The sequence below is a fragment of the Anas acuta genome, chromosome 13 (assembly GCF_963932015.1).
Source record: "Anas acuta chromosome 13, bAnaAcu1.1, whole genome shotgun sequence".
NCBI lineage: Eukaryota > Metazoa > Chordata > Aves > Anseriformes > Anatidae > Anas > Anas acuta.
Window position 1 is genome coordinate 15,832,778 of NC_088991.1, and position 15,904 is coordinate 15,848,681.

The 15,904-nt window shown below is 33.8% G+C and overlaps 1 protein-coding gene across 11 annotated transcripts in view; it reads right to left on the reverse strand.

Moving 5' to 3' along the window:
- DIAPH2 (diaphanous related formin 2) overlaps positions 1–15,904 on the reverse strand; it is a 252,477-nt gene that overhangs the window by 65,133 nt on the left and 171,440 nt on the right. For 3 of the 11 annotated variants that reach the window (XR_011101179.1, XM_068697354.1, XM_068697349.1), the window contains one exon: positions 12,937–13,665. The exons of the other annotated variants lie outside the window; for them this stretch is intronic. Coding sequence is in view for 2 of the 3 variants with exons in the window: in XM_068697354.1 (XP_068553455.1) it covers positions 13,601–13,665 (65 nt within the window). In the remaining variant the exon portion in view is untranslated. Of the gene's footprint in view, positions 1–12,936; positions 13,666–15,904 lie in introns of those variants that run through there. 11 annotated transcript variants of the gene reach the window in all.

Here is a 15,904-nt window from a genome sequence, read left to right on the forward strand (position 1 = left end):
CCCCCTCCCCCAGCACTACTCCCTTCCAAAGGAGTAGTTTGCCAGTTAAGACACATCCATAAACTCCTCTGCTCAGGGAGAGGGGACTGAGCAGCTAATCTTTTGGTAAGACTAATTGTCATATCTGGAAGAATTTTTTATTGTAGAAATTTGTTCACTGAAAATCAATCAACACTAGCAAGGAGAACTGCATAAGTAAGAAATTATAAATCAGAGATAAATCATTGTTGATAATTATTAACAGGATTAAAGTCTGCTTTGAGATGAAGGACACTCCCTTTTGCAGGTAGTATACATCTCAGCAAGTTATGGTGACACACAAATGTTAGGTAACAGAACCCATACTGGATTAAAAAAAAAAAAAAAAAGAGATAAATTAAAAATCTAAGTCAGAATTCTGAGAATAAAACTGGAATTCTCACTCAACTCTGGACAGCAATCACAAACCACATTTCTAAAGAAATCCCTAGAACAGATACCTCAATCATGACACAAACCACAAACTTCTGATTCCAATGAACAGCTGCAATGTCTTTTGCTTTCAACAGGAATCCTGTGTACTGACTTTTCCCCAACATAATTCCCCACGCATCTAAACCTGAGAAAAGTTGACATGACTGAACTGACAATACTTCAAATTCAGATCTCAATCTTTCTAGGATTTTTTTTCCTAACAATTAAATAGAATATTTAAGAAAGAAATGCTGAAAGCAAACAAAACAACCAACCAAAAAAAAAAAAAAAAAAACACACAAAAAACAAAACACACACACACACACAAAAAAAGCAATAAAACACAACAAACCCATAACCCATAGGTCCAAGGACACAAAGAACTTTTTCTGGAATAGACAATGATAAAGAAGCTCAGAGTATTTCTCCCATGTTAGTTCACTGATTATTAAACTGGTTTAAATATGAGCTATAGTTAGAGCAGTGCAAAATAGACTTTTTCAGAAATTACATAGGACTTTTCCATTTCATATAATTCTGCACTATGTTGGTTATGGGCTTGCAGTGCTGATTAAGTAGATTTCTGCATCAAAAATGCAAATGTATACGTATTTTTGATGCAAAACACTCTTTGCTTGAATGCTATTAAGTCTGCTGTGATACTGGCCTGTTTGTGCTCAACAAATTTTTCTGTTACTGAAACTTCACAGTAGATTATGGACTCAAAACAGACCCACTTGGGGATAAAGAAAACATCCTTAAAGTTATGCAAAATATTCATAACAAAATGCAAATACTGTTTACAGTTCTCAGACTCTCAGTAGAGCAACTCATATTCTAAACCATAATCACCTAGAAGCTATATGGAAAACTTTTTATCAGTCTCTGTACTGGATACTTACATTATTGTCTTGTATGACAAATGTTACAAAAAGGCCCAACACAGCATTAGATATAAAAACACCAATTTTAAAGTAAGGATGTTTTTAGATACATTGAACACCAACACATTCAGAATGGCATTCACTTTCACTAAGAAAATTTTCCAAGAAGGAAATTCAGACAGGGGACTTGTTTCTAGAAGGAGTGAATGTGTACAGTTAAAGGATTGGGTTTTAATTCCACTATGTTAAAATGCACTGAAAATGAATTGTGCCAAAATAATTATTCACATCATACACTGCTGGGCAGTTGCACATTGACATATTTACATTTTGCCAGAATAAGCAATGCCTTCTGAGAACTATATACCTCTGCTTCTTTAACCCTCGTATCACTAATTAATACAATCCTTGTCATCTTTGCTCACTGACATATTGAACATATAACTTCTCACTCCTCCATGCACATGTACCTTGCTGTCTTCCTTCCCACTGAGTAAAAAGTCCTCTACATTTAGGACCAAATGTTCTGTTTCCTAACATGCTGCATTAATAAACTAATGACACTTCTGTCAGTCTCTCTTCTGATCAATTCTGCCTCCTCAAGAGATGTCCATAAAATAGTGCATATACCTCTACACCGTACCGAACTCAACCTCACTGATTCACAAAACAGTTCTGGAGAGTAAGACTATATCACAAAAAGACTGGAAGTCTGCAGAAAAACAAACACAAATCAGACCTCCATCTTACTAAGATCCTTTGTTAGTTCTGTGTCTCAGGTAATACTCATTTAGGAGTTAGCTATTTTTCAGCAAGTATAGGTAAATGTTGTAGAGTTTATACTCACATGCAGGCCTTTATCGGGTGAAGCGTATCTGTGTGAGTAAAGATGGCTGTTCCCATTACAATTAGGAGGACCTGTCCTCACTGTTTCAATTTGCTGAATTGTTTCTTCAGAAATTTCTCCCACATGTTCTATTGGATTATTGGATATTCCTTTTTTTTTTTTTTTTTTTTTTCCAGTCTGAACTTCGATGTTCTGCTCTGCAAAGGGCTACCATCAAACTGGCAACTGAAATTACTGAAACTAAGACAAAACCACACCAGACAAAACAGGTTGTGAAAGCGAAATATTTCGAAATTTGCTCCGCAGGTAAAAGAACAAATGTGAAGTTAAACAGATACCTTCTGGTTTAAATTCACTGTATGTATCCTTCCTGATCATTTGCTCCTTTTAGGCTTGGACACCTCCATGAAAGAAATCTGATGAATTAAAGAAATGAAAGAAAATTATGACTACAATGGTACTTGATAGTACCAAAATGGCAGGCTATGTCTTTACTACACATGAATACTTTCTAAGGGGAAAAAAAAAAAAAAGATAGAAAGAAAGAAAAAGACTTAATGATGACAGATGTGTTATATAATTTGTTTCCTTGATTATACTATGTACTCCAGTAAAAATACAGTTTTGCTGATAGTTTTTGTTTTTTTTTTTTTTAAATTAATTAATTTATTAAAGGCTTCCCCTGCTTAACTACCTTAGGGCAGATATCTCTTAACTGTCTCGAAAAATGCCATGACTTAGCTGAAACTGTCAAAGTACACCTCTCCTCAACTGTAACACCATTCATTCATCTAACTCAAACCAAAAACCAGTAATAGTGAAATGAGTGAACAATACAAAAAATTGGCTAAGCGAATAAATATTGGTAGTAACCAATATTTAAGACTAATCCTGGCATAACTCTTCTACCAAGTATTTGAATAATATGCACAATTGAGGTTTTAGTTTGATTTTTGAGCAACCAGGTGTAGGGAAAGGTCCCTTACATGGCAGTGGAATTAGATCATCTTTTAAGGACCTTTCTTACCTCAACCATTCTATGATTTTCTAATAGTTCAAGTTCCTCAAGAGATATTGTTCAACAGATGCACTTTTGTTGCATATCTAGTTCTCTGTTTACCTCATATTTCATGTTACAAATTTTGCTTAAAAAGAAATCATGCTTGACCCTCATATAATTTCATGTAGTTCATAAATAAGTAGCTTCAAGTCTGAATCACTTGGACAAAAAATAAAAAGGAAATGGCTAAGAGACCTTTTGTCTACTATGTCAGTTCTCTGCCAAATGCAGGAATCAAAACCACTCAAGATTTTACAGGGCAAAACAAATTATGAGCTCAGGACATACAGTAACTAAATGAATGGAAAAGGATGACGTTTCTCTGATACAGTTCACTAAAACCCATAAAAACGAAGTTTATCCTCTTTAAATTGTTCCTTTGTTTAAAAGGGATTATATTTTATATGATTTAGTGCTTCTTTAAATGGTTGCTGCTGTAAAAGTAAGATTACAGAAATGAAATTATTTAGGAAGAAAATACAGGGACAGATGCAAAAAGGCCCCCAAAGCACCTAAAATAGTGTTTGTAAAATCATTTAGCATAGCTATGCTTTTGGCCACTTGTGCAACTTGTCTCCCCTCCTCTTTATGATTATTACATTCTAGAAAATTGCATTTTAAAAAAGTGCCATGTCACTTCAGCGGTAGAGATGTCTGAAAATATAAAAGTCTTTCAGTAGCAAAGCAGCTCCTTCTGTTTCCACATTTTAAAAAAATGACACCTTATATATATAATAAAAATTATAATAAAATAAATAAATAATCTTTTCAATTTTAGCTTTACAAATTAAAAAATGACATTAGAGTTGGATGGGGCTTTGAGCAACCCAGTCTAGTGGGAAGTGTCACTCCCCATGGCAGTGGGTATGGCATTTATATGTCATTATATGGCAATTATATGACATTTAAGGTCCATTCCAACCCAAACTATTCAGTGATTCTATGTCTGCTTGTTTATGGCATTTCTTAAGTGATTTGTTAAGAGGACACTCACAATTGGTATATGGTCCACTTCACATAGATGTAGGACTGAATTTTGTTAGTGAAATGCTGTGGTAGAAATGCCTAAAGACGTGCACCAAATTTCAGCAGGCAAGAAAATTATTATTTTTAAAATGCAGTTTAAATAGTTGGAACTCAGTTATGGCTGACAGGGAATCAACTCCTACCCTTAACTCTTCCCTCGCACTGGCACTTTTTACATGCTGTACAACAGTATTAACCTTATGGACAAACATGCTGATGCTTTCAATCACAAGCTGAAGAATAAGAGCTGAGCAACACCTTGTGTTGGTTGATAAAATTAACCATATGCTGTGATTTTGCTCCTTTTCTTCCCTGATATAGCAAATTTATCTCTCTGCTAACAATTTCCATGTTTCATCTTTTGAGGCATTTACATATTTTAATTTCTTTATAAAACACCAGCCTTTCAGAAGGCACTTGATAACACTATTTTATATGTATTTTGTTCTTCATTTCTTTCCTATGCTTTCTGACACTATTCATTATGTCAAATGTTGTTAGACGTCTGTCTCCTACTCACTTCAATTGAAGATAGTTCTTTTCTACAAATGTTTACTATATCCAGTTGGGTAGGAATGCTACAAAGTGATTATTTATGTTGTTGTGAATGACTGCAGATTATTCATTTTTGTTACTTTTTTTTTTTTTTTGTTACTATACTGTACAAACATATAAAGATGACTCAAAACACATTTCCATTATGTTTAGTTAAATTCACAATAACTGGATACTTGGAAACATTTTCTTCCCAACAGAATCCATACCCAGTTTTGTAATAAAGAATTTCTAAAATAGTTTTTAAACTGATATAGCAATTAAGCTTACCTTTATATTTCAGAATGTTAAGTCTTCAAACCTAGGGAACCAGCTACTTTTAGCAATGAATGAGATGAAAAAAAATGATGTGATAAAACAAAGCATTCTATCACCTTACAAGAGATATTGCTAAAGAAATCATCATGCTTCAATGAACTCGTACAAATTGATCTTACCCATTTTTTAAAACAATTTATTTGTGCTCCAAGAATCAAAAGTTATTTAAAGCTAAATATTTAGGTGGGCACCTGCAGATGGTCTTGGGGAAACCTTTTATATGAAGCAACAGTTTTTCCTTTCATTAACTTAGCTTTCATTAAAATGACAGATATGGATAATCATAACACGTCTTCTAGATGGGGTATATATTTCTGAAGTCCACAGAAAAGGTGCCATTTATTTCAATCAATTTCAGAGTATTGGCTTAAAGTGAGCACAGCCAGGCTCAATATGCATAACCCACACAGCAGCATCCAGATGATTGACTATAGTACACAAACATTATGATAATATGTTAGGTAACTGCTCTCATAATAATAAACTGAAGAACATTTAGGATGTCTGGCTTGGTTTATTAACCAGACCTAAAGATCCAAATATGAACCATATATGAAATCGCTATAAATTATATGGAAGCTACAATTTGTACCTTAACACTATCTAGCAAAAAATGATACAGTTTTTGTGTCTATTAGCTCTTGAGGTAGGGTTTTGTTTCCCTTAACACCTGCTCTGTGTTTTAGCTTCTGGTACCAGTAGGTCATAAGAAGCTATAAATTACCCTCATTACCTTAATCATAATTGGGTTGTTAGGTAAGCTCCTTTCCATCATAACATAATCACATTCCAGCATCTGCATCAGGCTTTAAGACTTCCTATGGTTTATGAGGAACAGGGATCTGAGTCAATCAATACGGAAAGCATTAACGTCATGCAACATACTGTATATGTGATAGACACGTTTGCATATCATTATAGCTGCAATAGTTCTATGATAAACTTTCAAACCTAAAGTGAATAAATACAAGTAGTTGTTTAAATTAAAACATGCAGGTCATAATGACAAAATATGTTTTGCATTTCACCTGCATACATATCTCATTTCACAGTTTCAGGTGTTTTCTTTTTTTTTTGTTTGTTTTGTTTTGTTTTTCTTCTTTGCTTTTCTTTCAACTGCAATTTAGTGTTGAGACTTCTACAGGTGTTGGTGCTGAGGGAATATAAATAGGTGTGCAGACTAACTACAGAAATCTGCTAATGTATTACCCAAGAGAGATAAAACAAACTGAATTTAGATGACTTTATCCAGGCATTGCGGGGAAAAATTTCTTTGCCAACCTTCAAAAATCAAGTTGATAACAGCATAATTTTATGCAAGTTTTGTTAGCTTATCTTTAGTTTAGAGGTGTGAAAATGAAACTAGTTGGGCTAAGAACAGAACCAAAGGACCGTCACCACCAGATTTTTACGCTCTACCTGTAAGCAGGTCTTTCTTTTTACACAAAATTCTTCCACATTGTACAAACGTAACCAAATATCCCAAATATCATTTCTTTTAGATTGTTCTTAACCTTTATGGTGCAAAGAAAGCTGAAAGATGTGAACAAACTGTTGCAATAATGCCTGAGCCTGCAGTGTAAAAGTGTAACTTTGAGGAAGCAACAGCTCCTTGCTTTTCAGGCAGGGTCCGTGGTACTAGAGATGTTGCTTGTCCCCTGCCCAGTCTTCCTGCCCTGCTAGGAACTGGCCTACAGCTACATCCTGCTTTTTAAAATTCCTTTCCAAGACCTGCCAATCAAAATGCAGCATTCTGCACTATTCCAAAGGCAGATAACAGGACTGCCCCAAGCATAGCCTCATGAGCAGACAGATCTGCCTGCTCAAACTGTTCCTGCAGAAGCCTGGTGCTTGAGCCAATCCGCTTTGTGTGTCTGCAATTTGTGTCTTCACTTTTTTTTTTTTCTTAAAGACTCACGGACTTTGGAAAGCGCGCAAGCGCTCTCAGTGCTTTTCAATCATCTGTGTTTCACAGATGATTTTCCCTTTAAGACACAGATCAATTATTTCAATGGAAGAAAGTTTGTCATATTGCTCTCATGAAAACCATGCCTGAAGACCTGGCTCTTTTGCCTCCCTGTGAATGCATCTACAAAAGTATTCTGCAGGCTGCTATGAGCTTGCTCTGCATGTGGCCTGAGCAGACAGGATGAGAGCCAGCTGAAATCAAAAAGCTGTGTAATTTTGTTAGCATGGTGCACAAGATATCTTTTGCCTCTCAGATGGGTTCCTTAGGTTGGCTGCATTATAATACTAACACATACAAACAGCTTGCAATACCTTGTGAATTTAACTGGACTAAATTTAGATTTTTGTTCACATTGTGCAAGGAAAAAAGAAAAAAAAAAATCCTGTATGGTATTTTTTCTTCTCAATCTCAGTTTCACATCTATTGAAAGAGCCATTAAATATAGCCATGAAGTACTCATCAAATACCTCCATGCAATTCAATCGAATGTTTTTATAATTCTACCACAGCCCAGTAATACTGATTCTTATGAAACAAAAATAAACAAACAAACAAAAAAAGCTAATTTTGAGATGATGTCTGGAGTAAATAAAAGAGGGAAGGAATATAGCTCAAAGTTACAGAAAGGATCCAAATGTAAGGAAGCAATCAAAGCGTCAGAGAGCCAGAATTTGCTATCGATCTTACAGAATCACAGAATTGTCTAGGTTGGAAGAGACCTCAGATCATTGAGTCCAACCTCTGACCTAACACTAACAAGTCCTCCACTAAACCATGTCACTAAGTTCAACATCTAAGCGTCTTTTAAAGACATCCAGGGATGGTGACTCCACCACTTCCCTGGGCAGCCCTTTCCAATGCCTAACAACCCTTTCGGTAAAGTTCTTCCTAATATCCAACCTAAAATTTCCCTGGTGCAACTTTAGCCCATTCCCCCTCGTCCTGTCACCAGGCACACACAGAGAATTTCTTCAGCATGTGAGGAAGCAACAGAAATAATTACCATTGAGAAAGGTATTAAGGTTCCTGCTAGTTATTTGAGAAGAAATTCTGCCTGCTAACCTCCCAAACACAAAATATCTAAGAGGATAATGGCAATTCTAAACTGCCATACAAGTAAGAAACATTAACCTAAAAATAAGGAATGGGCATATGGTGCATATATATGTAAGACATCATTACTGCATTTGCCTAATCACGACAATCACAGCATTTACATTTATAGCTCGCACTTTGAAGTTTTCATTATTTCATGTTATTCTCATAAGAAAATAAATCTTTCTATAAAATTCTAACTATAATTCACTTCATTATAATAAAATGGTGCATTAAATGATCCTTTGGTGTATCTTTATCACATATACAAAGTTACTCGAGGAGTGTTATACCAAATTGGCTGATCATATTCATTACAATCTCATTCAGTTAGAATCTTAAGCTTTTATTCCAGAAATCCAATGTGCTGTCTATATTTTTGGGCAGTTCAATCTGTTATTGTGACATCATTTAATTGTTTAAGGTGCGACAGACTGTTTTGAAAGTCTGCCAAATTTCTATTCTGTAAAAAACATTTTGTGACGGAGTGAAGAAGTAAATACAGAAAACAACAACAATAGCTGTCTAACTGAATGACTATGTCTCTGCCTTAAAAAGTTGATAAAGGAACCCAGTCACTTAAAATAAATATGGACCCGTGCAATTTCTTTAGTGATTCCCTTTTATTGTTATTGTTGTAAAAATAAAATGGTATCACCACAATCTGTACATAAGTTTTCGGTCATTTTGTTTTTGAAGTTTTCCTCTATTAGAAAAAGTATAATTTTCCTCAAAATGAAGTCAAATATACTTGACACTGTAGAGAAGAAATCCAAATATCCAAAAACCTTAGAGAGCCAAAAGTGTCACTGAGTAATTTCCGGTAATTTCTGCATTGTAATACTTAATGAAAACAGTTCTTAAGGTGATGATACTCTATTAGTAATAATCGTTATAAAAAAGTAAAACATTGGCGCACCTAGCAAAATTATGTTATGTATATCTTTATTACAGTTTTCAGAATACATGGATAAACAATGGCCAGGCTGTAATTTCATCAAATTCCTATTTTAAACATTACATACAAACACAGAGCTGATTAAAAATAGAAATGCATGAGTTTTGTCACTTTTTTTTTCTTTTTCCTTTTTTTTCTTTTTTTTTTTTTTGGCATTAGGAGTCACATGACTTCTAAAAGGGAAATCAAATGGTGCATGATACTGACTAACCTGTAATCAATTATTGTTCACTTTCTGTGACATATGTACCACCTCAAACAGCGCTAAAAGAAGCACTACAGTAACAAATCTTTCTCCTTCAACATTTTTCTAATGACATCAATAGGTGCTAAGTGACAGTTTGCAGCACTGCAGAATTCACAGGCCTACACAACTCCCTTTCTTGCGCAGAAAAGCAATATGTGATCTGAAATAGAGACACCTGAAGCTGAGGGATTTGGCTTCATCTGCTTTTTTTTTTTTTTTAATATTTACATTTTGTGTGCATGCATGTGCATGTGCAGAAGTGATGTGAAGATTTCTTACAATACTTATATCAACATGAATAACTTGCAAATACATTATGGCACGTAAGAGGCGGGCTACCTTTACATTGCTTCATCTCATTTATGACACCTGAATTCTCACCAATTCAAAGGCAAAATATTGAAGAATAATCCAGCCAAGCCTTTGTATAATGGATAAGAAGCAATATACTTAATGTAGGTAAGTTTGCTCCCACTCCCACCTATCACCAGTTTTGAATATTTACTAGCTATACGATTTTCAACATAGGAAGTACTAAATTCACCCATCAAAGCATGATTTGCCTGAGGGATGCAGAAGTTGAGCACTGCAAAGTTTTATTAATGAAAGCTATACAAGGATTTCCAGAGCCAAACCTAAAACTCAGTCAAATTCTCAAGAGTTTTGCAAACAATTGTGGGATGACTTTGAGTAGGTCACTAATGAATTGTGTTTTGGATAGAAACCATGAAAACATTATGGTTTTTACAGCATTTCTCTGAGGTAGTACATATACCACACACAAAAGATGCAAAAATATACATATATTCATTACTATTTGTATATTACAGAAGGGAACTATGGGAATGTTCGCATTTGTCTCAATTTTCAAAAAAGAATCAATAATTTCAGGTAACATTTTTCATATTGACCATGGTTGTTTAAAACCAAAACGAATTATGTAATAATAACTCTAGGAATACTTCCTGAAGTTGTTTGTCAATGCCCTCTGAGGTACTAATTTTGTTTTGGCTTTAGCATCAGTTCAGAATATGGTTAACACAAAACAAACACCCCTATGTGCTGGGAAAGGATATTTGCTCAATCACAAACAAACATACATGACAAATTGTGTTGCACTTTTTTTCTCAGCAAACTGCATAAAACTGGAGCAAAAGATGTCTAGTGTCATTTCTGATCTGTACAGCCAGCAGTTTTAAGCAACAGAGATGTATATTTGTATATGATTTAAAGATTTCATTCCCATGTCAATTGCAGACTTAATTCAATTCATTGCAAAGGTAAGATTATTTTCCTCTTAAATAAACTAAGAAATGTAAACAGTGTAACATCATAAAAAACTCCTCAGTACTTGTAACCGGTAAAATGTGAATGCAAACAGATGTGCTAGTATATTGTTAATATAATGTCTCAGAGGACATATAGTGAAACATAATTAGCAAGAAATTTATGTATGAAGCTTCCAGTAATTTTCTTTCTGGGATTACTCTGAATACAAATATAATTTAACTGATATATTTCATTTTTTAAAATTAGAAAATAAGGCAAGTGCATTTCTGAAAAAAGGTGCTACTCTTCTACACTTTTAGATAAACATGTGACAACTCTGAAAATTAGATCAATAATAAAAACATTAAAAATAGCTGCAATTTAATATAGACTGAAAAACTATCAAAAGACAAAGTGACCAGCATCAATTTCAGAAAATATTTTAGACTTCATAAATACGAGCACCCTATATTTACATAAATCATCTTCTAGTTTTCCTTTGAAAGACACTTTTGTTCTAACAGATATGTCCATTAAATAATATAAATGTTTCAAATACGAAAAAAATAGTAGTAAAATAGAAGTATCAGATGATGATGCTATTTTGGATTTGCTTTTTGCTAAGATTTGGTTCTTGAGAATCTGTAGTCAGCTTTTACAGACCTTTTAAAAAATTACAACCATGGAAATTAAAAACTTCTGCACTAATTACTGCTACAGTATAAAGATTCTACTTTGAGCTTTTGAGTTTTCACATATAAAGATTATATCAGTACTTGTAAATCCCAAAATGCTGATTTTAAAATTTGAATTTTAATACACTGTTGATTTCAGTACGAATTTATACAGACATGATGCACCTAATCCTTTTTAACTGGCTTTGCAAATTAAGCACAGAGCTGCAAAATTAATAGTTCAACTTTAGAAAGTTATGGTTGAGTACAAGGGTTGATGTTGACCTTAAACAAAACAGAATAAAATTCTTTGTATCTTTTACTGAAAAACAGAGAGAATCCTGTTGCATGCTTTTTTTTTTTTTTTTTTTTTCCTCTCCTAAGTACCATAAAAGTCTTTTGCTTTATTACTAAAAATCACAAAAAGCCCCAAACAGTTTAGGTAGAGCATTAGTTGACAGTGCACATTTCACCAGGCTTCAGTCGCATTTGTATGTTTAGCGATATAGCAATGGGCAAAAAATATTTACTTTGAAGACTAAGAAAAGAAATTCAATACTAGTCTGATAAGGAGCTGTATCTTTTCTTTCAGTAATTGGATATCTATTGGATATTTATAGTTTGAAATTATTAGAGTTTATCCCAATCTAGCTGGATAGTCTTTAAAGTAGCTTACCAGAGAAGCAAAAAGAACGTATTGTACAAAATGCTTGGCTCAAGCAGTAGTGCAAAGTTATACCACCCCAGTATTGAATGCTCCTGTAGAGCTAGCAGTTTGTGCACAGAAAATAATGTGACACCTTGCCTTCCAAATATTCTTTACATAACATTAAAAAAGATGTTCTCCATAAACCCAGGCAATATGTGTATTTGTAATAATTCATCAGTGAAAAGCAGTAATAATCTGAGAATAAGTGCCATCTACTACACCATATCCCATTTTTTTTAAATATCATAGCTGAACAACATACAAGTAGTTTGACTGAACTCCCTCTCAAAATCCTCCATCCCATCCAAATTAGCAATGAGCCTTCAGTAAGGATGGTGAAGACTGATATGAACACCAAAATTGACTGTACATTCAACTAGAATCTGTGGAGAAACGGAAACTGTAGTTTCCCCTTGAGTGATAGAACAATACACAGTGTCAGCTACTAAACTGACTGCTCACCTGAGGTACTGCAGTGCAGGGGCCTGTATACAAAGTAGAATGGGAGTAGTTTTCTGAAAAATCAGTCTGCTGCAATTATTGTTCACTGCTATATAGTGCTCCAGGTGGAAAATTTGTTCTTAGCTGCTAAACCATCAGCACTAAAATCTACCAATAGAGATCCTGCTACATGTTTTACCTGAGGAAAAACTCAGAGGCAGTCCTGAATAGCTTCGTAATGTAGCCTATCTCTGAAAACCTACACAAAGGTATTTTTAGCATAATTAAAATAGGACAATCATATTTTCCCCCAAATATCTGTATAAAGAATATATAAGTGCATAATTAGAAAATTCCTCTGTAGATACAGTTAAAAACATATTCTGCCCTTGATATCATTAATTTTGGTAAAATCCTTTTTTTTTTTTAAAAAATTTTTATTTTTTAGCAGTGATAAGTAAATACACATCATTAAATCACCAAAAAGTGTAGATATGTGGTATTATCCTACTTGCAGCCAAAATTGCTGGATCCACCAGGCTTTACATTTAGATATGATTTCCAGCAACCTGACCAGGCTTTTATGCATTGCTTTTTTTATGGTTACAAAAATGATTCTGATATTGTACATCAGCTCATCTCTGAATTTATTAACATACAATTTTATTGTTTTTTCCTTTCATGTCCAAATGAACTGCAAATGGAATCCACAGCTGTATTCTTTCAACAAAATTGTATTTTCTTACCCATAAAAAACATATCCTAGAAATCCCCAACTTCATGTAAGTTGCCAGCTTGAAAAAAAAACAAAAAAAAACAAACCAACAACCAAACAGAAAAAAAAAAAGAACATAAGAAAGTGAGACCTTACTGTTTAACACTGTTTACAGATCTTGGTAGTTGGGGTAATAAGACACAGTATGTGGATTATTTAGCAACAGCTTTTAAAATACATAATATTTGTACATCTATCTCATGTAATCAATACCAGCATTATTTTATGATCACTGCCAATTTGTATGATAAACTCGTTTAAAGGTATATCCATTTAATTGTTAATAAAACAATTCACTAAATTCTTTGGCATCAGAAGAATCATACAGCTGCGATTGTTCCATTGTGGCGAGAACGAGACCTTTCCAAAGTTACTTGTCTGTTATCTGTAATATAAAGAGAAAAAAAACAAATCACCATAAGATTTGAAACATGGATAATGTGATGTCAAAAGGTTTCCAAACAGCCCTGAAAACCATTTCAAATGATATGTAAATAAGTAACTAGGAGACTGGATCAGAGAAGTTTCACAACGCAGCTGCCAGACTGAGTTCAAGAGTTCTGCAATCAGCAATAAATTACTTTCTTGATTAGAGAAGCTGGGTGATAAAAGCATTGAGAGAATCCTGAAACACTGTCCCCTTGGAAATAGCACACAATAACTAAAAGTCTGAGTAAAAATCTTATTTTATAAACAATTATGTACAGAAGCTCTGGAAAAATACATTTCAGTACTCATCAGATTGTATTTACCAAAGAAGTGATGGAAAGCCTGCTCTAAGATGCTACAAGTACAGAAGTGCTATAACTATTCGCTATAATTTGGTAGAGTTAAAAATAGAACAGTTAAATCAACCACTTCCTAAGCATTTCCTGATTGTACAATGTGAACAACTTTCAGTAGGAAATATTACACAGTAATTATTGCAATGAATAATAAATGTCTTTCACATGAAAAGAAAACATTAATGAACTACCAATCACATCTAAATACCTTTTAAATAAAGTTTTAAAGCAATGAATACAAACATACAAAGGCAAAAAATCAAACCCCACTTAATTTTCTGGATATTTTAACCTTTATTTTTTTAAGATATAGTCCTGCTGCACCAGTTTATTTTTTCTGTCACTGTTTACTTCTTTTATGTCCAACTTGCTGTTCTTTGCTTTGTTTGTATCAGCAGAAGACTTTCATTGCTACAACATCATGGCATCCCACTACTATACAGCTGGAACTCATAAGTACTACTGGAACATTTAAAAACAACAGTAACTGCTGAAGCAGAAACTCTAACAAACTGCAGTCAAACAGGTTTTCTCAGCTTTTTTCCAAATTAACTGATTTAGTTGTTTTTAGTTCCACTATGCAACAGGCTATAAAGGCAGGTGCTACAATGGGAAAGCACTACATTTGGGCCAAAGCAGAGGAGTGAAAATTCATAACCCATGAGACTCTACCCCATCTGATGGACAGAAATGTATTATTTGAAAAAGATATGGACTGCATCACCATGCAGTCCTAAACTAACAAAGTTCTAAGCTAACAAAACCAGAAATGGTCTAAGCACATTAAATAAAATTCCAGAGTAGACAAAGATCTGTGATCTGTTTCTGGACAAGAACAGAGTATGCCTGTGAAGACTGCATGGGCTCTGCAAAATCAACCTTTCCTTTCCCTGTTCAACACAAGTGTTTCCAATATTATAGGGAATTATAGCTCCTTTACCAAGATTATTGGTTCTTTTTATAGTTCTGCCTTGCCTTCATTTCCTAATGAATCTATTCATGCATAAAGTATTCAAATTACCCTAAATCAATCTGTTTTGCATGGGAGTAAGTCTCTACACTGGCTGCAGTGTCACTAGGCACTAGAAATTAAAGCATAGAAATGGTGTCTAAAACCCAAGAAGTGTTATCAACACGAATGTGCTGCTGTTCATCTATAACAACTATGAGTAGAGTCCAGTGATACTTACTCTCAGTGACTAATTTAACTGTTCTGGGAATAAATATCTATAACATAAAAAATATTTGTGGAGGCGCTATTTATATGAACACATCATTCAACATGTAATGTGAATCTTGTAATGTAAGAAAACAAACACAATAAGCTAAATGTATAAATATATGTCACACAGTAAACAAAAAAATAAATTATATTTAGACGATATATTATAATATTTTTTTTCAGTGACATCACCCTTCTGCCTTATACTCTGTATGGGTAACATATTAGAATTACAATCAATTAGAAATACAGGGGAGAGGAAAATATTTTTGCAAAAATGCACTCTGCAAAATGTGTTTTCCTTTCCTTAATGCTCCTTCATTAGTTCTGTTATTAAAAGAGAAGTCTCAATAGCTGCAACAGATTTATTAACTCCATAGCTTGTTATCAGCATGAAACTCAGTTATACTAAGAGAAAAAGAAATTATATTTTACAGAACTGCAATATTAAGATTAAGTGACTTTTCCTCTTCACTTTCTACTTATCCACTTTGCCAGGTAGTACCTTTATGTTCTCCTAATTACAAACATTTTTTTTTTAAATGAACAATCAATGCTAGTAATAATATAGATGATGTGCAATCGAACTGACTAGTTATGAGACTGAGATATCTGGT